This window comes from Tauraco erythrolophus, chromosome 8 (genome assembly GCF_009769465.1).
Source record: "Tauraco erythrolophus isolate bTauEry1 chromosome 8, bTauEry1.pri, whole genome shotgun sequence".
In the NCBI taxonomy this organism is placed as follows: Eukaryota; Metazoa; Chordata; class Aves; order Musophagiformes; family Musophagidae; genus Tauraco; species Tauraco erythrolophus.
The window spans coordinates 37,555,504-37,581,810 of NC_141472.1; the positions used below are offsets into that span (position 1 = coordinate 37,555,504).

General features: G+C 36.2%; 1 protein-coding gene across 2 annotated transcripts in view; it reads right to left on the reverse strand.

The window, feature by feature from the left end:
* Positions 1 to 26,307, reverse strand: part of ZRANB3 (zinc finger RANBP2-type containing 3) — a 48,481-nt gene that overhangs the window by 11,681 nt on the left and 10,493 nt on the right. For both annotated transcript variants that reach the window (XM_086615337.1, XM_009992747.2), the window contains 11 exons: positions 17,420 to 17,438; positions 14,578 to 14,756; positions 11,253 to 11,484; positions 9,071 to 9,156; positions 6,492 to 6,663; positions 5,976 to 6,104; positions 4,429 to 4,548; positions 3,586 to 3,705; positions 2,888 to 3,067; positions 1,226 to 1,378; positions 130 to 598 (listed from right to left, as the gene is read on the reverse strand). In XM_086615337.1, coding sequence (XP_086471463.1) covers positions 130 to 598; positions 1,226 to 1,378; positions 2,888 to 3,067; positions 3,586 to 3,705; positions 4,429 to 4,548; positions 5,976 to 6,104; positions 6,492 to 6,663; positions 9,071 to 9,156; positions 11,253 to 11,484; positions 14,578 to 14,756; positions 17,420 to 17,438 — 1,859 coding nt within the window. The remainder of the gene's footprint in view (positions 1 to 129; positions 599 to 1,225; positions 1,379 to 2,887; positions 3,068 to 3,585; positions 3,706 to 4,428; positions 4,549 to 5,975; positions 6,105 to 6,491; positions 6,664 to 9,070; positions 9,157 to 11,252; positions 11,485 to 14,577; positions 14,757 to 17,419; positions 17,439 to 26,307) is intronic.

Sequence of the window (26,307 nt, forward strand, 5' to 3'; positions counted from 1 at the left end):
ACATAAAGACACATTTTGTCTGGATTTGTGTACACTCATATATTCAAAAATACTGTATTTTCTGAAACTAATCACAACTGAAACAAAAAATGTGTATTTAGCTCTGCAGCACATATTTCTATTACTTACCATTACTTCTTTGAGGGCAATTGCACATTTCACAGTAAGGGAGCAATCCATTATTGCTGTAAGTGCAAACGTTACAGTGCCAAACTTTATTTAAAGCCATACTTTTGCTGGAAGTATTTAAGCCACAAGGAAAGACTTCATTGTTTTTTTCTGAAAACAAAGAGGGCTTTCTTCCAGTCAAAGATTTCTTCTTTTTCTTGCTGGAGCTGACTGGAGTAGATTCACTTAGGCTTCGTGCTCTTTTAGCTTCACGTTCACAGGTACTTTCAGGACAAATTGTATCCACATCACTTATTCTTGTGAAATCCAAGTTTTCATTGTTTTTCTCTGCATCCTCCTCTTTTGTGACTTCTGAAGGTTCTGAATAATCATGTAAGGATTCATTACCAGAAAATATTTTGCGTTTCTTCTCAGTGGAGGATTTTGGGGAAAAGAAAGAACGTATGTCATGCTGTCTTTCCTTTTCAAACTAGGAAAGAGAAAAGAAATATGTAAACTCCACTTGTAATTACTGCATCAGAAGCTGTTCAAATGATGATTTTTCTCCATTAATACTACTCTCTAAGAAGCTATTTTTAGTTTGGAGATGGAAACAAAAGGTATCTTCCTTTAAGAACAAACATCTAGCAGAAAGAACAATTCAACGTTCCTCTTTTGTTTTTTCAATATTTTCACTAAAATTCTGAAATAGCACTATCAGAAAACAAATACACAGAACCGGTATGCTATGTGCCGTTTTTGGTGATGCCTATTACAAGGAAAGGCTTTTAAACATTGTTTTTAATATAACAGCCTGTTAAATTTAGGACAGCTAATAAAGGTGCAATTTAAAGAGAAATTACTTGGTCTTCTCTGACCCTGAGGGTGGGTCAGTCACCTAAACATAACATAAGCATCCATTTGATGACATTTATACCCAGCAGAGCACTTTCCCCAACTTCATCTAATTTTTAAAATGGAATTTATATTACTTTTTCCCACTTACTTAGTGTTTCTCCATTAGTAAAGTCTGCAGTGCACAGAAAGCTTAAGTGAACAATAGCTTATAATTTTTTTAAATGAAAGAAAACAGAAAAACGTAAGTTTCGAGTCTTACATGTGTAAATAAAAGTTCATTCTTGGGATCTTCTAGACTTTCATTTGGGGTCCAGGTCTCAGCAAAACTCAAAAAATCCCATTTCTCCTTATCACTTTCTTCAGCCTGCATTTTCTCTTTCTTGCCATTCAAGGTGCTGCCTGTAACTTTGGCCTGCAGGAAGAAGACTTGCATAAAGTTTCCAAGGAATTCACACATTGGAACAAATTTATTTACCTATATTCACTCGATTCGCTTCCCTTGCAAACTTAATTCAGCATTTGCAAGGTATGAAACTCTGTAGTAATTCAAAATAACTAAAGTGATTAAAAACTATTCCTCTTTCAGCAGTCATTTCTGCAAGAATAACAGTAAGTTGCACATTTAACACACTACAACTTGTGAAAAGATGTATATGAAATACCAGTATTTATTGAAGCTAAAAGAGAACATATACATTGTGTACATCTCTTACAGTCTTTACACATCTTGCCTGGCACACGGAAACAAAGGCAGAATTGATGGAAAGATGCAGTTTAGTGACAGAACTCTGTACGGTAAATGGCTGGAGAACTACTGAGACCCATCTATCTGCGTCATGTTTAAGGAGACTCTCAACGTACCGGTCTGACTGAGATTTTTTCAGAGGTACCTACAGGAATTAGAATACAGAGTTTCAATCCCCAACTGAATGTCAAATAGAGTTTGAAGTACCTAGATTCTTTAAGCTGTGGTTACTTTTCAGCAGGAGAAGAATATATGGGCAAAGATAATGGTTCAGTTTCTCTCCTAACTGTATGGACACAGTCGCACCACTACAACACCGGGGCAGCCAAACGCAGGAACAACCACCATAAGTCAGCATCTGCATCAGAAGAAACTCTGTGTAACCACAACCTCAAACAATTCTGACAACTAGAGTCTGAAAGGCAGTTCTTTCTGTGTTGGCGCTTCTGGAAATGTCAGAAAACAAGAGCTGATGGAACATAAACACACCTCAGCTACCAAAACAAGACATTAAATGAATGGTATCAAAGGCTACAAAACGGTCACAAAAGCAAAACAGACAAATTATTTTTCTTAGTCCTGTAAACTCTAGAAGATCTTCCAAGTAAAGAACGAAAGCAGGACGGAATTACTCCTCCTAACAAGGACTGGGTAATACTTGGGGAAAATGGCAACAGAAGATAAGATTACTGTAAACTTGGGTCTGATGAAGAATTATTTGAGAATGCTTCTGCTTCTCAGAAATGAAGTTTAGTAAGGCACAACATTCGTCCAACTAAAAGAAAAAAACAACCCCACAACAAAAAACCAAACCAAACCAAAAAACGTAAAGCCAACAAACTCTAGCTGTTTTTATTGTGCAAAAAACCTTAAAACGGTAAATTGAACAACTAGAGCAATAAAATGCTAGAAGGAAGATAAAGCAACAGTCTCCTGTAGATGAGAACTATCCCATTCATCTTGGCAAAGAGTTACATGATTAGTCTTTGGATCTTAAACGGAGGGCAAAAGGCTAGCAATGACTAATTGGGAACAGACATGGGCATTTTAATGGTTAGCAGTTCTAGGTGTATCAATTTGTCTGATATTAGGAGAGTGCTCAAGATAAGCACGTACACTCAAATGCTACCTTAACCTTAGTGAGTTCTTCATTATTTGGTTCTATTTCACACATACCTTGCGATTCAGCATTGCCCACATGAGAGTATCCATTGTTCCTTTTGCAATAAGGAAGTGAATATTCACAGAACTGCACTGCCCAATGCGGTGTGCTCTGTCTTCTGCTTGCTTAATGTGGCCTGGATCCCAATATAATTCAGCAAACACAACATGAGTAGCAGCAGTGAAAGTTAAACCCTAAAAAAAATAAGTAGATGCATTTTAGAAAAAAGATTCCACACACAAACAACTGAATATCTCAAGTGAAAGAAAACTAAATGTTTACAGGACATTTTTATACGGAAATAAGAGGGACCACCTTGACAGCAGTTGGGCCTATTCCTGATTTCTTCCTTGGGCCTTAGATAGATGTAAGTAAGATTCAAACAATACTTCAACATTGTGCAAAAACTGTATACTGCTTTTCATTATGGAAGTAACATTTATTTCTTATCAATCTGGTACTTTTAGAGAAATGGAGTTTTTACGACTTATTCAAGAACGAGATGCTGCTGCCTATCTTGATTTTGCTCAACTAATTTCAATAGAGGCTTAAAACAGTTAACATGATAAGTGAAAAAAAATGAATACATGAGTCTACAAAAGACATATTGCATGAAGATAAATTGCCTTCAGTAAATCACTTCAGTCACCAACGACTTCAGTACCTACATTCTTCTAGTTTCTTATTTCACATATTTTCTTCTTTGTCCTACCTGACCAGCTGCCTGAATACTCAAAATAGCCACCCGGGTATCAGGATCCTTCTGAAACTGATTAACAAGATGTATTCTTTCTGCAGAAGGAACACTTCCATCTATCCGTATGTAGCGAACCTATAACATGTCACAACAGAGACAAAATTACATCACCAGTGTCCACTTATAGGCTCAATCATCCTCTGTCCCCCAACAAAAACATCTGTTTTATTCCTGTCATGGGGATAGAGATGCATCAGTAATCTTTTGCTCTTTGACTTACAATTAAGTCTCTATCTAGAGAAGCGTAGTATTCTGTTTATGAAAAGGGAAGAGAGAACAAACATGGGATCTTAAAATGGAATACTCCACAGGTGAATCTGTAATTTCCCTGACATAATTTATTAAAATTCTAAGCATCTGCAAAATAATAATATAAAATAATAAAGTTAGCCACCATCCCCTAGCAATGGTTGAGAGTCTATGATCAAAGTAACATAAAGGTTGTTTGCAAACATTTTTACTGCTTTGAATTAAACGTTCAGGTGAGATGATAGTGTTCCGTAAAAAAAAAAAAAAAAAGACAGAAGCACATTGGTTAAAAAACTTGAGAAACCACTGCCTACACATCGATTCAATAATAATAAAGTATCATACTAGATATGAGTGCCTACATTATCTTTAATTCAAAACAGTTCTTCAAAACCACACGATCTCTTTTAATCCAGTGGCACGGATCTGTATATACTTATAACGTTTAAATTCCTGCACACACGGGTAGTTCTACTGAATTCAAACACAGCTCACACGTATTCGTAAAGTCTGCAGTTAAATTTGTGTGCTCGTTTGTCACATCATTACCTTATTTTCTATAACTGCCTCTGTACAGGCTTGAAGCATGCTTAAGTGGTGAGCAAAAACCAGAAACTTCAGTTTGTCGTTTTCAAGCATCATTTTGATATAGTCCTTTACTGCTCCTGCCTGGAGTAAGAGAGTAAGTTTCCATTAGTCAGACATAAAAAAATGTTCAAACAGACAGTTTTTATTTTAACACCTTTCAATTTCTTGTAATACGAAAAGGTAAATTTCCATACGTTTTGTTATCCATTTAAGACTTTATCAAACACTAACATTGTTAAGTATAAAATTATTCAAATTAATTTTGTTCAAAAAGGTACCACAACTTTATGTCTTCAAGAAGCCTATATCATTCCTCCAGAGAAAAAAAGTCATTTATCTTCAAAAGATTTCAGTTATAGGGCACTTCTTCCAGATTAAGATGTAGATAAAACCCCTTTTAGTTACAACATCATTATTTGATGTTTTAAGCCATATTTAACAAAAAAAACCAAACCTGATTTCTGCCCAAGCATATTTCAAATGGACAAGGTATTGTTTAATCAGAACTTCTGTATCTGCACCATAAAATGCCATATATCAAAACTGAAAGAATAATTCTGATGCTTTCATGATACCGTAATCATAAAATATTGCTCTAAACATTCATAGAATTCTTTCGTGTCAAATATAATTTTCAATATCTTTTACAAAAGCTATGATAGTAATGATGACAGTTAATAATAAAATTTATCAGTGATCAATGGTTAATGCAATACCCACTGTAGCAGTCCTCATCTTTCTTTCTTTCTCTCTTTTTCTTCTTTCAACTTCCTATTTGAAAATGGATTACCAGAGGACACAGACTAGAAAAGTGGCAAAGAAACAGTAACAGAACCACAGTGATATTTTTAACATAAGGAGAAAAAAATCTGAAGGAGTTGGTCAGATTCTCAACTCTCGGTGCTCCAGCAGCCTGCGGAACTTTTTTTTTCCCTATCCTTTCCTAAAAATAGGTCAGCATAATGAAGCCTGATAGCAGGGTAAAAAGTAGGCATGTGAAAGATTTTGGTTATTAACTTGGTTTTTGTTACATCTTAAGCTATATATAGCTTATAGCTACATACGCTGTCTTAAGTACTATAGGAGGAAATACAGAACATGGGGTCTCTTTTGATAAAACAGAAAGAGATCAGCTAGAGGGAACTGTTCTTCCACATTGATCCACAGGGAGCACCAGTACTGACAGAAAGCAGTCTGCATAAGGGCTGCATCAGAACCACCTTCAGTATTTCCCTAAGTCTGTGAAACACATTTAGTGCTGCAGGGAGACTACATCTGGACAGTCTCAGCCAGCTGAGTGGATCTAATCAGTAACAGTTTTAACACTCAGCTCAGCTCATTACAATGGGGTTCAGCCTATTCCCTAAACATCCAGGGAAAAAGCGAGTGTTTCTCCACATTGCTATTATAAAAGCCTCATCTAGTATTTCGGACAATACAACTAATTCTATTAAGTTAAAAACACACTGGGTGTTTAAAATATATTAAGAAAAGACTTCCACGCTTACCTTGGCAATGGCTGTTTCTTTATACATGCGTGTGATCAGATTCATGACTTGAGAAAAGTGGCTTTCGGTGGAATCTGAATTCAGATTTCTCATTAATTTCTCCCACTCTGCAAAAGTGGTATTCAAGTTCTAATTGGCAGAAGAGATCAGTGGTTAGATATACAGTAGAAAGCATGTTCTAACTCAATATGTACACTTGAAACATGAAATGTTTAGGAAGCGAGTACTTTTGAGAACTCTATTAAATTTGGCTAAAAGTAACTGTAGGATTCAAAATCTAAGGGAAACGAAGATCATACTAAAAATAGAGCAAATTTTATCATTATCTGATGCCAAAAAATTGCTATATTCATGTTCTTCATGTTATATTTAAAAAAAAAAAAGAGATGCTATGCTATATATACACATATTCTTTGTAACTGCATACAACACACATGCATACATACAAATACATATGAATACATAGATATTACCATTTACTAACAAGTATGTTTTTAGCAAAAGTGGAAAATATACCTTAGCTGCAGCTTGGGGGAGGTCAAATGGAATACGTTGCCTAACTTTGGGAGGCAACTGAGTTAGAACATCATTCTTTAGCCTTCTGATCATTATTTCACTTAAAAGTTGATGTAGTTCTTCTAAATTTGAAGCTCCTCTACAGTCCCAGTGAGTTCTTTTACCAAAAAACCTGAAAATGAGAAATCAACACCGAGGGTAAAAACTAGCTCTTCCAAATTCAACAGAAACTTGGTGTTGCTGTTTACACCAGATTGCTTTCTGTGCGATTCCTCTGAAGGCTAAAGTCAGAGCTGTTTCAACTTCTCGGCAGATACTGCTGCCCGTAGGCATTACTACCCATCAGATGCATGCAGTCTTCTGCATCATCCCAGCTACACTTCCCTTTCCACAGGAAGCAGAAGTTTAAGGTATAATTTTGTAACTCTTGTTTCAATGGACTGATGAGAAGAACATACCACCGTCAGAATCCTCTTTGTTATATTACAAAGGAGAACAACTGACAGGGAAACTATCATGAAAGCTGCAAACGTCACCATTAATATTCCTCTGTTTCTCTCCCTGAGAATTCCCTCCTAGTTACAGTCAGAGACAGGATTTAAAGCTTCAGGTACCATCTTTAAATGTAATACTATTCAATGAGCATGGTTAAATAGAGGAAGTAGGTTTAAGGTTAAAAAGCTAAAGGTTGAAAAGAGAACGAATTTATTAACTTAGTGTTCCTTGTTCCTTAAAACCAACAAAGCAAAGAAGTGTTGCAGCAGGAACAGCACCTTTTCTCTGTCGACATTGCCAAGAGATAACAAAATAACGAGCATGACAGATTTTGGTGCCTTTGGAAAAAGCCCAGGTACCATTTTCCAAGGCCAGGAGAGTATGTTGCAAGCATGTAATTTTACTGGTAATTTTTTTTTTCTCATTTAGAGGATTTTAAGCCTTACTGAGCTTATCAACTGTGTTCTACTTGGTTGCCTATAAACATTTGAAAAAGAGGCTGAGGGACTCACTTGTATTGGCCTAATACACTCAGAATGCTACACAGATGGAAGACGGCAACATCTTTTGCTCATATCCCTTCTTTGGTCTATTTATACAGCTGTCCTTAGAAAGGTTTCCTCCCTCCAGCTTGAGCATTGGGGATATAAAAGAAGTAGTAGGCAAAACCTCACAGAAATACTTTGGACCTCATCTTTAGAAACAGGTGCCTATGAACACCTATGGAAAAAAAACCCACAACATTTTCACAGAAAGTGTGGCATAAAATAATTCTATCAAGTTTATTACCACAGGATATTTTATTTCAGCCAAGTCACGAAGGCAAAGTTATTTATTGAAAGCTTGCCAAACCCTGAACTGGATTTTTATTACATTTATGGTATTCCAAAAATAAGATAATCATCTATGATTGAGTAGCTAACCATGCTGTACCCACACACACTTGTGGTGTGAAAATTACAGATGCATTCCATCAAAACACCACGGAAAAAATAGCATTTCTCTGTCTGAAAATTAGACAGCACTCTTCCATGTTATTTGAAGCTAAATGCTCATAAAATGCATATGAAGGAGGGAGAAAAACATGTTACATGAAAATGAAATCATGTAATTATTACTGTAAAATTAAATCTAAATGCTAGCCAATTTAGCTGACATCTATTGTTTTGAATATACGCAAAGTTGTAGATACAAAAATTTTTTCAAGGTTCTTCCCTTCTCATATCTTTCGTTCCAGATCATAACACAGATTCAGACGGGTAAAACTAAGCATTTTGAATCACAGCTTCTTCTATCCCTTCTATTTTAGAATGTAGCTAGAGAAATTGATCATTAAACTAAAGCTAGAGAAACAAGCTGGAATCCTCCTTAAGTTAGTAGCTTAAAGTACATGAAATGTCAAAATTCATGAAAGATGCAAGGGACAAAAATGGGTTAAAATTCATTAGGCACATGTGTGAAAAACATGTAATGAACCATGTTACCCAGAAACTGGAGGCAAGGTGATGGACAAGGACTTACAATGCCTACTTTCAATCCCTCAAACAGAATTTCAAACACACTACTGTGCTTTTGGGAGTTTTATACCTTCGCTTTTACTCCAGCTGTCAAATAGGGAGACAAGCATTGCACTTTTTTTCCACTCAAGTATGGTAGGATAGCAAAAAGACTGGATCCCACAATAGGGAGAGGTGTAAATTATTACATGATATGAGCATTAGACTGAGAGTCTGAAACTCCTAAATTTCAGTTGCAGCTGAAACTCCAGCCCTAAAGGTAAAACCTATACACTTCATTCTAACAACAGTAAATTTGTAAATCGTTTCACTTAACAGAACGCTGGCACTTACAACTTTATTTCAAACTTTAATAGCTTCCAATTTTGTCCTCGAATAAAGTCTCCTATCAATTTAATCCTTTTCTCAATCCTGTTTGATGGAGGAGGTGGCTTCTGACCCTGGGTTTCCACGCAAGATGGCATGATACAGCTAGCAAGAGAGGTACTACTTACCGATTCTCTCGCTTCACATGACAAGAAAATCAAAGACACTCATAGGAAAATAAATGAGCAAGTACAGTAATACCTGACACGGGCATTGCAGTATTTTTTGGCATATTCACTCCAAGTTCCAAATCTTCTTGGAAACAGTGCCTCAATTTGCATGAAAAGCTGTATAAAAACAGTGATAGTGAAAAATTGCCTGAAAATGTAAGACTAGCGAGAAATAATTATCACAATTATTGCGTTATGTTAACATTCAACAGTTACACAAAAACTACACAGCTTGGCACACACGCAAAAGACATGCATGCGTCTTGAGACAAGACAGCTATAGGAAGCCCTCAAAGAACAGAGCACTCTGAACACCTTAACACAGTGCACATGACTTGGAAAAGACTTATACTGAACAAGAAAACACGGATGAGAAGACGTTATTCCTAAAAATACAATTTCTGTCATTTGCCAGGTACATGGGACTCTGCAAAGCTCTAGTGCAGGTATTCCATGAACAGTCTGCTTCTTCAAATACAGGAAAAACCTACTTATTCTTAAGTTTTACTTCAAAATATAGGCAATGTCAATACAGACCAGAAATTTCATGCCTTTCTTCCCAGTTGAGCAACAAGAAGTAAATATCAGTTTAGACAACCTTAGCCAGAATGAACCCTACTTCACAAGCTGTTTTACCGTCAAAGCTTTCTGGATTCAGAGATCACTGTTAGATCCAAGACACACTGTTGAGGGGTAGCAGAGGGAGCATAGAGACAACAGGCTCTCCCCTAAATGCCTTTCCCTGCTATCCTCTTAAGTCTACTGTACACCACTTCTGCCATTTAAGCTTTCAAATTACCTAATCACATAGTAGTGACCTGTCCCAAAAATAAAATTGCTACAGCCTAATTTTGTTCTTCACAGGCTTCTTTCAAGACAGAGAACTGAAAAGCAATATTAAGAAAAACAAAACAACAAAAATTTGCCCAAGTGAAATGCTGCTATTTTGACATAGATCTAGGCCAAACAAGAAACTGCCTGTAATTACTTGCTATAAATGACAAATATAAATTAATAATGTTTTTCATTGTCTATACATATTCCAATTAAAGACTTCATAGAAGGAATCCGTCTATGACACAAAACTAATCAAAGAGACATAATGCTTTCTACACTCTGCCTTATAAGCCATGGCAGAACTTTGGTATCACTACAAAAATGTCTCAAATTGTTTTCTATTTGGTCATGAATTTTGACCCCATTACTGTGATCAAGGACAGCTTGTATGGAATTTCCTTTTAAGACCTTTAGCAATGTTGCTTACTGGTCTTGGTATTATTAATGCACTGTATAAAAGTGTAACATTTTCTAACTTCAGTTCTTCTTCCAGAACTGGCTGCAATGTCTTTAGTACATGTGCAGGAAGTTTCATAGTTATCCACACTCAGATATAAATATTTGTTTTAAAGTTTTAAGCAACATTCCAATTACATTAAGCCCTTTTTCATACAGTTGAGATACTTCTCAAGTTATAACCTCTCTGAACAAATTAAATTATTAAAGGATCTTGGCATAAGTTCTATTTACACAACAAGAAACTCTGAAGTGTAAAGTATTATTTACACAACCCTTTTAAGTTCCCTGAATACAAATCAGCCCTTATATTCCATTTCTTTCTACATTTGATAAGTAAAGGCAGTTTTCTTGGGTTCAGAATAAAACTCAAGTAGTTTTTGGTTTCTTCTCTGCTCCTCCTCAATTCCCTAAGTTGCACTTCCTTTGAAGGAAAATTTGTCTTTCTGGACTGCAACAAGCTCAGGATATATTTTTTCCACTGATGCAATACAAGTGAACAAGAGGAATATTCAAAAGACCAATGACAAAAAAAGGACTTCCTATATCAGATGACGAAGTAGAAGATTTAATACAAGTTCTTGTCTGCCAAGGACTCTCCCACCTAGTAGAAACAAATAGTTCTCTAGGTAGGCTCCTTATGTTGTGTTTCACCCAACAGTCTGTTACGTGGGAGATTAATTAATGTCTCAAGTCACCTGCACATCAGCTTGAAACGAGTTCGTAAAACATCAACATAATCAACTCAAACTAGAAGACATTGTTTCAGTTTCTACAGTTGTGCTTCGCAACGCAGCTAGTGCGCTGTTTGATGTCATAATGCTTGTAATTGTATATATTCAAGAAAACTACAAAATTGTTCATTTATTACTGATACCATCCTTAAAACAAAACAAAACAAAACACAATATGTCAAGTACCTCTTCAGGTCTTCCTAGAGCAGGAGTTCCAGTAAGAAGAATAGCTCTAAGAGCTTTCTGCACAATTGGCAACAAAATCTTGCTGCGAGTGGCATTTCTGGATTTCATATAGTGCGATTCATCAATCACAACTACCTTAAAGTTCTGCCTGTACAAAGTGTCTATCAAAGTCTGTGCATCAGAAGTTAACAGGCCATACCCCAGAATCGTTACTTTGCTGGTTGATATTCTCCTAAAAGACAAAATCCAGAAGCTTTCTTAGTCAATTTTCATTGTAGGAAAATTAATATAGCAAAGGAATTATGCCACACTATTTTTTTTTTTTAAGGACTGTATGACACCTTCTGAATTGATTAATTAATGGACTGTCAGGCTAATAATAACAGCTTTTGGTATTTAAAACATTCTAGCATCTCACACTTATAAATCACACACATTTCAAAATCATTTTCAGAAGACACACATTGCATTTAAAAGGAAACTCATCTATCATGTTGCATTGCTTCAACCTGTACTCCTTTCCAGGAGTATCGCATGGGGCAAATCCACTTCCGAATAAAAAGTGACACACACAAGTCAGATCATTATGAGCACACTAGGTGAACAGTACCCAAACACCTGAAGTAATCTTGTCTCTGCCAGCTACCTACTGCTCCGGGTAGCAGAGCAGCAAATACTTACCAGCAGCCTAAGATGACTAACTAGACTGTCTCTGACTGTTTGGATACTATAAAAGTACAGTCTGGGCTGAACCTCACCACCTGAAAAAAACACTCAAATCAGAGCTGTATCCAGCTCTTTTGCTCAGAGTATGAAAACAAAAAACTGAAAGCAGAGAATCAACAAGGCACAAGATTAAAAATTAGTATTTAGTTGGAAAGGAATTTCTTCCAATAAATTTAAAGACATATATAGGCCCAATGCACGGATTGATTTTTAAATCACTAGAGAGCACTGCGGACCGTCAGGAGCCTTTGAGCAGGTCAGGAGCTCTTAAAGCTGTTAGACAAACAAGTCACCAGAATGAGAGTCAGAGCTGGTCTACCCATCTGTCAGATACTACCTCTCTGCTCGCCCAACTTTTATTTGTTCTCCAGTAGCAACAGATCAAAAAAACAGCTAAGCTGAAGTTTCCTTGAGTATTCAAGAGGAAGAAAGTACATGCATGTGCACATTCGAGCTTCTGGATATGGAAGAAGAGGCAGTAGTTGGAGCACTGGCACTGTTGTGGTCAATGCACTACAGACTCTGCCTGTTACTGTAGAGAGAAATGTAGCAACCAGGAAAATAAGAAATTCCCCTACCACTTTGTGAAGAGTGGACTAAAAAAATTACAAATGAAATTATTTATTCTTAGTGGAAAAAATGTATTGAAGAAACATCCAATTTCAAATTTAGTTAGAAATTATAAGAACCTAAATCAATGCCTATATATATTTTTATCTGTCTCAATCAAGAAGTTAATCAACATTCAAGCAGTAAATTTCATTACTGAAGTTTTGAAGAAAAGTAAAGTATTGAACTGAGAGAAATCAAAGCTGAACATATGGAAGCAGAATTTAAGAAAATGCTAAATCAAGTTCAACAGTTGTATTTTTGCATATGCATTTTCTTGCAAATGCATAAAACACTTTTTAATGTTAAAATATTAATTAGTTTAACAGCTACTCACTTATAGCTAGGAAGCTTCCTGGGAGTTAAACAAGCAGAAACCCAAGTTTTCCTCTTCCCTTGTTGTTGAATAAAATTAAGTAATAATGGTTAAGGTCTACTAGTTTAAAAAATCTTAAAAGATAAATTGAACAGAATTCTGTTTGCCATTTGCTTTTGCCATCATTTCCCTTAACAACAATCGCTTGATTAAGCTTTTAAAATGCATTTTCAGTTGGATTTGTCTGGTTACCACCTGAAAAGTTCCAAGCTACTGTCTCAATCTGCACATCTTGGCAGTCAAGACACTTTCTGACACTTCCCAGACAACATGAAGATCAGCCTCCCTTAACCAGAAGTTTTAGAACAATATCTAGATGTTACCATGAAGTTAACCAAATCATTTACAGTAAAGCAGACTAAAAAACACCCTTGTAATTCAGTGTAAGAGGACACTTATTCTAATAACACACAAGACTTGTAGCTTTTCTTTGATGAATTCATATTAAGTCTAAAGATAGAAAGTCTAGGTCATGATGACCTTTTCAGTAATTTAGAGAATACTTACTCTAACTCACAAATTTCCTCAGTGCACTAAATAGAATGTTAACAGTAATTGCTTCCTTATTTTGTAATGTATACCAGAAGTTCTCCAAAAGCATGTTCAAAATGTTTTACAGAGGCTAATGAATACGAGCTAATTCATCAGAGTTGAGAAATAACTCTATATGCTCAATTTGAGACATACTGAAGTAATCTAACTTTCAGCAACAAGCACTTGCTACTTTGCAAAACCCAGACCTCTCAATTTCAAAGGAGATGAATAACTACCATAACATAATAACACAAAACTGGGAGGAGTGGCTGATACACCAGAGGGTCATGCTGCCATCCAGGGGGACCTCAACAGGCTGGAGTAACGGGCTGATAGGAACTTCATTCAGTTCAACAAGAAGCCCAGTCCTGCACCTGGGGAGGAACAACCCCGTGCACCAATATACGCCAGGGGCCACCCAGCTGGAAAGCAGAAAAGGACCTGGGGGGTCTTGGTGGACACCAAGTTGAACAGGAGCCAGCATTGCTTTTGCAGCAAAGATGGTGAATGGTATCCTCAGCTGCATTAGACAAAGTATTGCCAGCAGGTTGAGGGAGGTGATCCTTCCCCTGTACTCAGCACTGGCGAGGCCACACCTAGAGTGCTGTGTCCAGTTCTGGGCTCCTCAGCACAAGGGAGACATGGATGTACTGGAAAGAGTACAACAAAGGGTCAGGAAGATGGTTAAGGGACTGGAGCACCTCTCCTGTGAGGAAAGGCTGACTAGGACTGTTTAGTCTAGTGATGAGAAGACTCAAGGGGGATCAACATCTATAAATACCTGGAAGGGAGGGTGCAAAGAGGATGGAGCCAGGCTCCTTTCTGTCGTGCCCAGTGACAGGACCAGAGGCAATGGGCGCAAACTGAAAAATAGGAGGTTTCCTCTGAACATCAGGAAACACTTTTTTTTACTGCAGGGTTGACTGAGACAGGTTGCCCACAGAGGTTGTGGGGTCTCCATCCTCAGAGATGTTACAAAAACACCTGGACGTAGTCCTGGGCAAACGGCTCTAGGCGGCTCTGTTTGAGCAGGGGGCATTGAACAAGCCTTTCTACAGAAGTATAATAAACTTTACTCACCCAGTATCAGTTTTGTTCTGAATTATGCTAATATCATCTGGAGAGAGTTCTGGAATCCACTTCTCCATCTCATCAACCCAAGGGTATCTCAGAGACGAGGGCACTACAATTAGGAGAGGCCATTCGTTCTTATAGTAATAGGAAATGGCAATTGCTTGAATTGTTTTACCTAGCCCCATCTGGGAAAAGAAAAGAAAAGAATTAAAAATAGAAGTCTCTGCTCAGAAAGCATATTCCATTCAGAACAGCCAAAAATATTTTGCGAAGACAGAACCAGATAAAGGAAACAAAGCCAAAGAGCTAGCTACATAGGATCTATTTCATTGTCAATTTGTTAACACAGATCATCTTTTATTAAAGGAGATACTTCTCTTTAAATGGATTAATACATACGTTATTTCTGGTCAGCTCATTGAAGCCAAAAGACACATTTTCATTCATTTTGGAAGATTTTCTGTTCAGGGTCTTAGTAGCGTAGACTATAAAGATCAAACTCTTTAACTTGTTAAGCTACCAAAAATATGTTAAAAAGGCTATGCAAAGGAAAGAAAAATATGGGATGTCTTCTTCACATAAAAACGGTAACTAAGTCCTAAGTTGCACAGGTAACTGAAGAACAAAGGAAGATCTATATGAAGAACTCTGCTTTTGACCCAGTCAATGAAAGGAAACTGTTGTTTTCATTCACCATAGCTGACAGGTTCTCTTTATTCATTTTAATTCTTTTTAAGAGAATTCTAAAAATTCTCTTTATTACAGAACAGGAAGTTCACTTCTACTGGAGAATTCGTATTTACCGACAAGGTGAAGGGCAAAGATACAATACATGGACACATATTTAACAAGAAAGCACTTGTTTCATATTGTTGAGGTAGGAGCACTCCCATCTATGACTGAGTTATGAATATATATAGCAACAGATGAATATACGATCCAGATATCAGGGTTTTGTATAAAAAAAAAAACCTCCAAGAATTTATCAAAGAATGCAGCTATTTTCTCTACTTGTTCATACAGCAAGAGATAGTTCCAGCCCCCTGCTAAGCACTAAAGCAGAGACTGGCGTTAAAATATTCTGTTCCGGTTTTCCACAGAGGTCAGTGGATATTTGAGTTGATTTGCTGCTATCTAATGGTCACAGTTATGTCACGGTACAGACATAAAAGAACAACTTATTTATATCCTCAGGATCGAGTTTAAACGGATGGATGTAATGATATCATGAGATTTTCCCAGTATAGAAAAAAACATAATGAATATTTCTACTATTACTACAAAGAAAAATAATCAGAGAACTACAGTGATACTAAGTTTTCATTAAAAACTGCCAAGTTTCCATTAAAATTTTCCTGCAAGTGCCCCTTGTGTCACCAGTAGTGCTTGAGCCAGCTGAAAACAAATTCAAGTAAAAAAAAAAAATTAAAAAATTCATTTTTAGTTCATTGACACAGTTGTCTCCCTAACTCAGACTGCCCAGTCACTGGTAAACTGGTGATGATCCAGGCAACTGAGTTGAAATGAGGAGGGAATACAAGGCAGGTCTCTTGTCAGTACTGCACCCATACCTGAATTTAGATCCCATATAGCTGATCACCAGTCTAGGTTTTTTTTTGAAAAACACCTGTCCCCACTCCAAGAAATCTTTCAAAAATATTATTATTGTACTTTAATCCTTACATAATTACATAATCCAGGTATATGTACAGTAATTAGATGTTCTCTTGTTTTCATACATAACTTTTTTGTATCCAAGTTCACAACACTCATGTTTTCTTTTACCAACATTTTCTTCTTATTTTAGAGATATGTCAACAAGCACAAGATACACACCACTGCACAATACTTCCTCCAGTGCCAAACCTATTGTCATTATGAAACACACATTATTTACTTCAGAATAAATATATCTTGCAGTACTTTTTATTGCTAACATAATTATACATAGCTTATTTTCTCATTCAAGGAAGGAAATCAGAAACTTTGTTTTAATAAACAAATAGCTACTGCTGATATTTTGATTTTTCCCAAGCTTCTCTTTTCTCCTCCCCTGAATGGTTTTGTATTCTCCACAGTTTCCAGAAATTTCACATGCTATGCCAGAATAGTTTATCTCCAGTTGCAATGACATTTTTATACTATAAGGAAATGCTTTAAACCCAGTAATCCATATCTTTCTCTCTCTACTGCCCAGTGTTTCAAGAAAACCCAAATTAAAATCAGGAGTCTATATCAATTCTCAAACATTACCTCTTTTTCAGTAAGGTTTTATACTGAAAACACAACAAGAACATTATATTCTATTACAAAATGTTTTATCTGTGGGAAGAAATACTGGACTCAAACCTAATACAGAATAAAATAAAAATTTTCAAATGTATGGAAGTAATGAATTTCACTATTACTACTTGATCAATGCATTTAAGAAAATTCATTGTTGGAAGGCATATCTGTTCAAAATCCTCCTCTTTGGGCCAGGAATGTCTCTGAATTCATTAAAAATAGCTAGCTATGCAATTATAAAGTGCTAAAAAAAATTTTAAAAAATAAAAAAGTCAACTGAGTTAATATTTTAAGATTTGACAATACAGGAGATTTAACCTACCTAAATACAATTAAAAGTAACCTTCTAAGTTTTCTCAAAGATTCTTTTAAGCTTACGTCAGGATTCATTTTTTTCCCCCACTTAGATATTTTCAGAGTATCTGCTGAATATCACAGGAATTAGGCTTCTTTCATGACCAACCTTTTTGCCCACATTTCTCAAATAAAAAAAAAAGTCACATGTGCATGAAGTACATTAAAAAAAGAAAAATGGCGTTAGAGGAACAGGAACATCACTTACCTCATCAGCAATCATACACCTAAATAAGAAACAAGAAGAGAAGGGACAAAACCAGAAATTAATAGTAAATATAACAGATAAACCAATACTTACAAATTGTTTATTACAAATTTAAGTTATAGATTTCCTGAATCAATGCAAGAAACAAAGGTAGACTTCACTCCTACAGACACCAACTACAAAAAGTAAATTTGGTAGGAACTTGAAAGTAAGCGTGCCAATTGCTCTAAAAACGTATATTCCATTTGTTAGCATTACTGAAGAACTTGCACTGTAAAATTTAATTGCTGCTTTGGTCTAGTGCTATATTTATTGTAATCTTAAGAGACATTTTCAAGGAAAGAAGTGCATCTTCAATTTTTTTTTTTATTTTTCAGAAACAGCAACGTTTTTGCTACTTCATGATTAAGGATTATTTATATGTCAGACTGATTTTAAAGAGCGGCTTTCCAGAGCTGTCACGTTCATTTTGAAATAGAAACAGACACTCCCTTTCCCTCACAAATTGTACTAGCTGAACTATTAGAAAATGAACTTGATTTTTTTTCCCATTTTGGAGTCACTTAGTTAACGCTGCTCCATGTAAAGACAATGACAACTCCCAGTTGTCCCCAGTCAAAACTAGTAAATTCTGTTCAGCATATTTACATTTTCTAAATATTAAATGCCGTCTTTGTTATGAATTTCTTACAGATATTTCAAGTAATTTAGTTTATTTCAGTTATTTAGTACGTACATTCTTAACTTAAGTAGGGTCTAGGAAACTTAAATGTTTCTAGCCTATGAAAGCTTCTTCATCAACTCTTTGAGACTGGATGAAGGACAAAGGAAATTATCTGATGGACATTTAGTTAAGTCATTAAATGGATGATGCAGCATCTTTCCACATGTGTACCCTCAACTACTTTACAAAGTCAGCTCTCAGCTATTTCCCAAACTTTTACCTCCACTCCTTTACAAACTTTTCCAAGTTGGAAAAAAACACAGAAAACAAATAAAGACTCCAAACTTAACCAACAAGTCTATCCAATTCAAAAGCTTTGTCTAAGGAATTACAAGAGCTTGTTCTACCTCTAGTAATTAGTAGACAAAATACATATGTTAACTTCATATACACTAACAAATTCAGAAGAAGGCATGAGCCCAAGCAAAAACTGGGAAGACAAGAAAGAGGCAAGGAGACAACCTGCTCCCTTTAAGTCTTATAGCAAGCTGATGACTGAAAGCTCCCTTTCCTCCTATAGCAACCTTGGACTGCATAAAGATACAGATTTACTATCTTCTGACCAGAATCAATGCCAGGAATTCCAAGGCAAGATCTGAAACAGGCACAAAGCGTGAATTTCTGCAACTCCATAAGAATTGTCAGAGTTCAATAGCAATACCTGCTTGGGCTGCAGTTAAGTAACTGGCAATTAGATGAATTCTCCAGCTGCTAAATAATCTGGGAAGTTTTTCAAGCATTGTATAATTTTCTAAATTGTCACAAAAAGCAAACTGGAAAAAATAACTCCCACCAGTCAGTACCATAGTGCCACACAAAGAGATGGGCTTAGTCAAACCACTGATGGAGAAATACAGCAGTGAGTGCTGTTGGCTGAACGAAGTGACAGCAATAGACTGACAGCTCTAGGCCGTCCATCACTTTGCTTGAGGATTTATAAATGTTTACTGACAGAAAAAAGTGCCAAGTCTCAGAAATGATGAAATATTTCAAGCTCTGGAAGGGAATAAACTTCACAGGCCACTCTGCTTGTCTTCCCCCTGATTCAAGTATCCTTCTGCTCTGTGCTTTTCAGTTATTCCCAGTAGCTTTCAGTCACAGACATAAAATAGTCTTGATGAATTGCTCTGGATGAATTCTTCATCATGGTCTGCTCCCAGCTACTGCATCTTCTAAGGAAACTGAAACTTCCCCTGCTTCTATGCCACATAACTAGATATGCACCCACTGCACCATATATCTCAAATGCAATGTTCCTCCCACGAAAAAATTGAAAAGACCTTCCAGGTCTTTACGTCTATAACAAAATTTAACACACCAAGACATAAACGTTCTGTATTTTGATACCGAAAATCCTTTAAAGTAACACAGAGCTGCTTTTTTAGTGGTAGGTATCCTGAAGTTAGTGTAGCTACCCACAGAAGTCTTCTTTTCTGCACAAAAACCAGCCACTTTACACTAAGGACTAACGCTTGTAGCCGCACCGTCAGCTTAGAGCTGTCATTATGTCTAACAACATGCATCTTGCTTTGGAGTCAAAATGGACCTTTCTGCGGTCAAAACAGACATCTCAGTAGAAAACAAAGTGGCACTTTTCAGACCTGATGTGTGACATAAATGTTTGATATTCTGAGAAACATGGTATACTGCTGTTTGCTCACTCCATCTGCCAGTGTAAATTTCAACATCTACCAATTTCATCCATGTCTTTCAACTAACACAGAAAAAGAATTAAAAATATATTGTACATAACTTAATTTTTTATAAGTAACAAATGATCTACTTGCAATAGCTTTGAAACCACACTCCCCTCCCAAGTTGTTAGGGATGAAGCGATGAAAACAAAGGAAGGAAACATAATAAAAGAAATCCCCCCAAGTCTACACAGATTTACAAAGGAAAAAAGGCAGGAAGAGAATTATTTTTAGTGGCAACTCATGACTGTGGGGCCTTGACATCTGTGATTTGCAGCTGGGCAAAGACATTTATTTGCAGACAACTAACACACAATTCTAATTTTAAAATAATGTCAGTTTTTGCTCACTTCAAAGACTGATTTTTTTTTCATTTAATACTCATTGTTAATTGCTTGAACTGAAGTTTACAAAACATCTTTCTTTTTGCAGATGCTTTCAAAGGCCAACTACTTTCAGTACATTAATCACATTTTTTAAAAACAGTTTGAAGCCTGAAATCAATTGGAATGCACTACAACATAGAGTTGCAGGGGTTTTAAACTCCTCACACAGATGCAGAAAGTAAGTAAGACTACAGCAATGAGCTACAGAGCAGAGGCATCTCAAGAATAAACCAAAGACCTTCTTCAACAATATAATACATTTAATACAAGGATGTCAGAGCAAATGCACAAATATAGCAATAACTGAGAGTACATTGCATCCAAGTAGCATCTGGTAGTAAAGGAAATGTGGTAAAGACGACAGGAACACAAACATTCCTTGCCAACTTGTGCTGACAAATACAGTATTTCTCAGCATATCAACTTAGATTTCAGTAGAATTGCATAAACGATGAGATGTTAATTATGTCAGACACACAAAAATCAAAGTGAGAATGCATAAGATCCTACTGCACTGTTCCTCGGCGTATGTGAACTAACTATTTGGACTCTCATTCTTTCTTTCAGGATAAAAAGCTAAAATGAAGAAATTCAGAGTGATTTACAAATTGCTCTGACAAATTAGAAACCGAACAGAAATTAAAATAAAAAGCCTTAAAAATATGTCAACCACAGGAATAGACGTTTTTTCCATAAAACGAGATTTTTTTTCAGCTTAGCGCTAATGAATTATCTGCTGAAGAACAAGAACTTGTTGTTTTTCTTTTGCACGCATTTTCAGACTGTGATCACAGAATCTTTGCTGCTATAGAGTATCTTCTTTTTTCATGTCTATTAACTTCCACTTAATACGTCTGAAGTGAAACTTCTTAAGTAGCAGCGACAAAGTTGCCAGCTTTTAAATATTTACAGAAACTCATCTATTTGTTGCTGGTAAATGAATGGAAGCACAAAGTAACTACCATCATTTTATTCATATCACAACCACTCTTAAAAGATAATGAGGATAAAGTGATCAACACAGTTTTATGTTCCTTGTTTCTGCAGTTCCAATACAAATAGAGATTCCACAGAAACACCCATATACTTAAAAGTTACATATCTATAGTGATATTTTGCTATTTTGTTAAGCATTCATTCTTTTCTCTCACACAATGATGAAATAGCTTTGTCATAAGTAGTTTGGATTTTCTTCCTGTACTTGCAACCCATACATTTTATTTTAGTCATTTAAACATTTGACTAGACACATCACAGATTGATATGAATTGCATGCAAAAAATTGTTTTTTAAAGCTCCAGTTAAGAGTATCTGAATATGTTAAGTCCTCTGTTATGATACAGTTAACAATATGAATCACTGCTTTGATCTACACGGTTCATACTAAAAAGTGCTACAGTTTCAAAATTGCTGATATATGCCAATTGCTTAACACTATTGATGCTTACACTCGATAAAAGTTTTGTCATGACACACAAGATCAGTTTATGATAGAGGTAGAAGTTAATAAAATGAAGGGAAGTAGAAATTGAGAATATTAAAATTATTTTATGAGTTAATGCATTTTAAAGCATTAAAAATGCAGTGTGGTTTTTTTTCTCTGTAGTTTTCACAGTTTTAGAATAAGAACCTTAAAGATGCCTGTTTAATGCAGTTACAAAATACGAGAAGTCCAAAATTTTTTCAGTAGACTCCAGGGCTATGAAAAATAGCCTATGTTACTGAGAGGAAAATCATCAAGTGTTCCCAGTTTATAATCACAACAATTAGATTTGAAATGTAAAGAACTTCCCCATCATTATGGCCCAGATCACACGGAACTCATAAGATATCCAATAGTTGCATTAAGCTGTTAAAAAGCAATACTTTACATTTTGCTTTATATAATCTTAAAAATATGCAGCCTCTATTTAAAACAAACTTCAGTATGTTCTATATTATTGCAGTCAGACAAGCTGCCAACATGAACATAAAGGTTCCATGCTGTCAAAGCAGAAGAAACAGATCTTCAGCTACATTGAAGGGACAAATATGTATTTTTGTTTCACGTATTTTGACTGCAAGAAGACAGACTTCTTGTTCTCTGAAGTTCAATTAGTCATTTCCTCTCAACTGGTAGTTACCCAATCTGAGCTTCATCATTCATATCCCATCTGTTCATATGACACCTTAATAATAGCTCTATCCAAGAATATAAATCAGAGCGATGATACGCAGTTTCATATCCTGTTATAAGCTCAGCCCACATGGTCAAAAGTTTCAGAAGAGCAGGGAAAAAAATCATTTTAGATGCCTTGGTTACACTTACTCTCAGCAGCAAGTCCAACTGTGCAAAAAGCACCAGAGTCAATGGCAAATTTTTTCAGGTTCTTTCTCACTTAATTTTTAAATGTTTCCCTTCTTCACAGTGAAACCTGTGATTAGCATTTGAATCTCTGTCCATTTATCAAGGAAATCTGCTATTTTTTCCTGACAGAAAACATCAGAATCTCATTCGGATGCATTGCACATGCTGCTACAATCTTCCTACTATTCATTACCCTTTTGTAGTTGTAGGGGTAGCAATGGGCTTCAGACACAGTAGTATCTTTCAAAAACAGAAGGGAATGGCATAGTCTGATCTTCACTAGGATTTAACAACCCTTTCATTTTGAGATGTATCAGCTTTAAAATAAAACTACATTTTCCATTAAAACGCAAACACAAAGACCAAAACAGGAAGCTTTGTGTGAGAATGTACTCTGGTAAGTGAATATGCATGCAGAGAAGAGAGCAAGAAGTCTACTGTGTTGTTTCACCTCAGGTGCACGTAGGTCCAAAGCCTTACTGTTGATCCCCACCCAAAAGAGAACAAGTACAAGCACCTGAGGTTATACACAAAACCCATCACTGTGTGTGAAGCTTTCCTCTATATGGAAAGAATCACAGATATTCATGAGTTAGCACGCACTATCACAACAGTCTTGTAAAGGTATCAAGCACCGAGCAAAGGTGCACTTACACATTCTTACTAGAGCAAACCTCGGAGAGAAACCAGAATTTAGCAAAAAACAGAAGAAGGAACTAAGGAAGAAACCCAAAACCTAGCCCTACGAAAGCTCTCGTCAGGAAAGTTCTGCCTCTGCAAAGTCAGAAAGCATAATTTTTCAAAACTCAAAGAGCACAGAAAGAGCTCCTGGTTGTGTTGATGTCAAGAAGATTGGAATCAACTTCGCAAAGCAGAAGGAGAAGCAGATCTTTAAAATTTTATGCAGATGAGTTGATTGGAGAAGCAGAAGGAAACTGAGGCTAAGCTCATGTGGCATATGTCATAGCCTCACAAAAATAGTCTGCATCAGAAAGAAGTTAATACTAACACAGTTTCATAAAGTGAGTTTCCGGGAAGGAAAAAATGTTTAAATTAAAATCTTTTCTGATTCTGTGTGTCTGGGTCACATTCGGGTCACCCTTTCTGAAATGTGAGCAATATTAACCAAGCAAATAATAAAGTTTCTTATATTAATTCTGGCTCCTTCAGCAAGGTATCTTTGCAAGACAAAGAATCTAATTATGAACTTCGCTCTTGAAAGAACACCGATTAACAACACACTGGCATGTATCTAAGGTCTATACAACCGAGAATCCTACTAAGTCATATAGTCAGTGCTAGAGGTTTCCTGTAACTACAGAAATATTTTGCAACAATCTCCTCTAAACCAGACAGATCTGCTTCCTTACATGGAGGATGAAAAGCTAAAGGGGTATAGCAATCCAATGCAACTATTGCTTGCTTGCTTGTGGGGATAACTTAATGTTTCGATTAATTTTCAACAGCTATTGATTCAGAAAAAATTATTAGAACCACAGGTAACTTTTTCAGCACAAACTCCTTCACTTTTAAAGACATTTTCCAAGGCAATCGAAGCAGTAGCACTCCATTCCTTAAGACACTGAAAAATTTTGTTACTACTCAAACAAATTAAAGCTGTTTTTGTTAATGCAGTCTTTGGAACATGTTGTACAGAGGAAGCTCGCATCTTTCTTTCGCTAGTGTGGGTGTCTTGATATTCTTGGGATTCTCACCTACTCATGTGAGTCAGTTTTATATAACACTACAACATATAATTTACCTCCTACTCACAAGCCAACACTTTAGCACTAACATCTTAACCAAGGGTTATTTAAGGAATTTGAACTTGGTACATTTTTATATAAAACTGCGCAAGCAGCCATTACATTTGTGTGTCAGTAATCACAGCACGCAGTCCTAAAACTAGAACAAAGAGAGCTGACTTCCCTGCAAAAATAATCAAGGTTGTTTCACCAAAAATAGAGCCCCAGAAGATTTAAACTATATGATACTCTTGCTCTTGAACTACATTAGGTATTTAAAAAAAAATCTAAATAATTAAAAAAACAACCCTCAATCTAATGTAAGATTTACTAAATTGCCACATCTGCTGTGTCAATGATTCTCTAAAGGAGCGTAGAGGAGCTCTGCTGTCTTATGCTTTTCTCCAACACTCAACAAGTAACTGAAAATACCACCTAAAATGCTTTATTAAGATTTGAAAGCTATGAGACCACATTTGACAACATACCTAGTATTTTAGCTTTGACAGAGACGCGTGGAACAACATGTATCAGAGTGGTCAAGTCAAAGGTTAAGCTCAGACACTTCAATAGGTTTTTAGAATATATTAATTGAACTGTTCAGTGTCATCTTGACTAGAATTTTTATCAATTAACAGTGACAGTGAAACCTCTTTACCTAGTCAGTCACTGGCTTCAGAGACAAATTGGTTCACCAGCTGATTCAATGCAAGAAAAATTTACTTCAGTTAATCAGAACAGTTGGAATAACATCAACTAATTTCAACTACTGACAATCTAGGCTACAAACCTTAAACTCAGTATTAGCTGGCATGACTGAAATACTTGTGATCAACAGTCTCCCTTCCTTAGGATGTAGCCTAATGACTTTCAATGAAATTTAGGTACTTCTTATTACTTTTCCAATAAACTCTGCTTTCCCATGTGACTCTTCCCCTGCAGTGAGCTGCACTGCAAGAGCTGCAGAAGAGCTACCCTCTTCATGTCTTCCTCCTTTAAAGGTAGACGAATCAGGCAACAGGGAAAAGAATCACCTAGAAAAGTCTCTCACCACTAGTCTCTCCATTTTCAATAGTTCCTAGATTCAATGTCTTTTCCCTCCAGTATCCCAAGGTCTCAAAACTAGTGTTTAGTTTTCCCCTACACTTGGTTCCGTCTCCATATCAATACTTCAAAATACTTTTTGTACCATCCAAACACTTCAAAACCAACCATCCATTCAGCTATTGACAGACTATCCCACTTCTTTCTGACATATATCACTGAACTAAGCAATTCTGCTGATCTTTTCTACTTTGCTTTATCTCCTCTACTCTACTTATCCCCCCCTTCAAATACAAAGACATCACAAGGCATGTGGATTTAAATTGTTTACCCAGCTACCTTTGGGGTAGTGTTCTCTTCTGCCCATGTCCTTCCTCTCCTTCCAACTTCCATTAAGTCAGTCAGAGTTTGACTCATAGTTCTTTAAGACCTTACTTTTTCTCGCTCACATTAAACCAGCTTGTCTTACATACTCAAAACTGATCACTTTCATTCTGCTCTCTCCCTGGTGCCTATAGTTAAACACATCAATTTTTCATTGTGGATTCTCCCGCTGCAAACTTCCATTGCACACAGCTAACACTAAACTCATTTCCCCTCTCTCTATCACTGTTGACAATCTATTACCTACACTTGTAGTCTTTATCTCACTCAGTTCTTCTCTTCAATTCTAAGAAATTGTGCCCTGCATTTAAAAAAAAAAAAAAAAATCTGTATTTTCTTCTCTATTCCTGCTGCTAAAAGTCCACATTTAAGCCTAGGTAATTTCTCAGATTACTACCATTGCTTTTTTCTGTTCTTAAATCTTTTTTTTTTAACCCCACACAGTTCCTCTCCTGAATGACATTCTACATTCACTTACTGACAATGCATTTTTTGTTCCATTTGAATTGCTTCCCAGTTCCTCCAGCACCACTTCCAAACAAGCCTCCCTGGCCATGAAAGCTC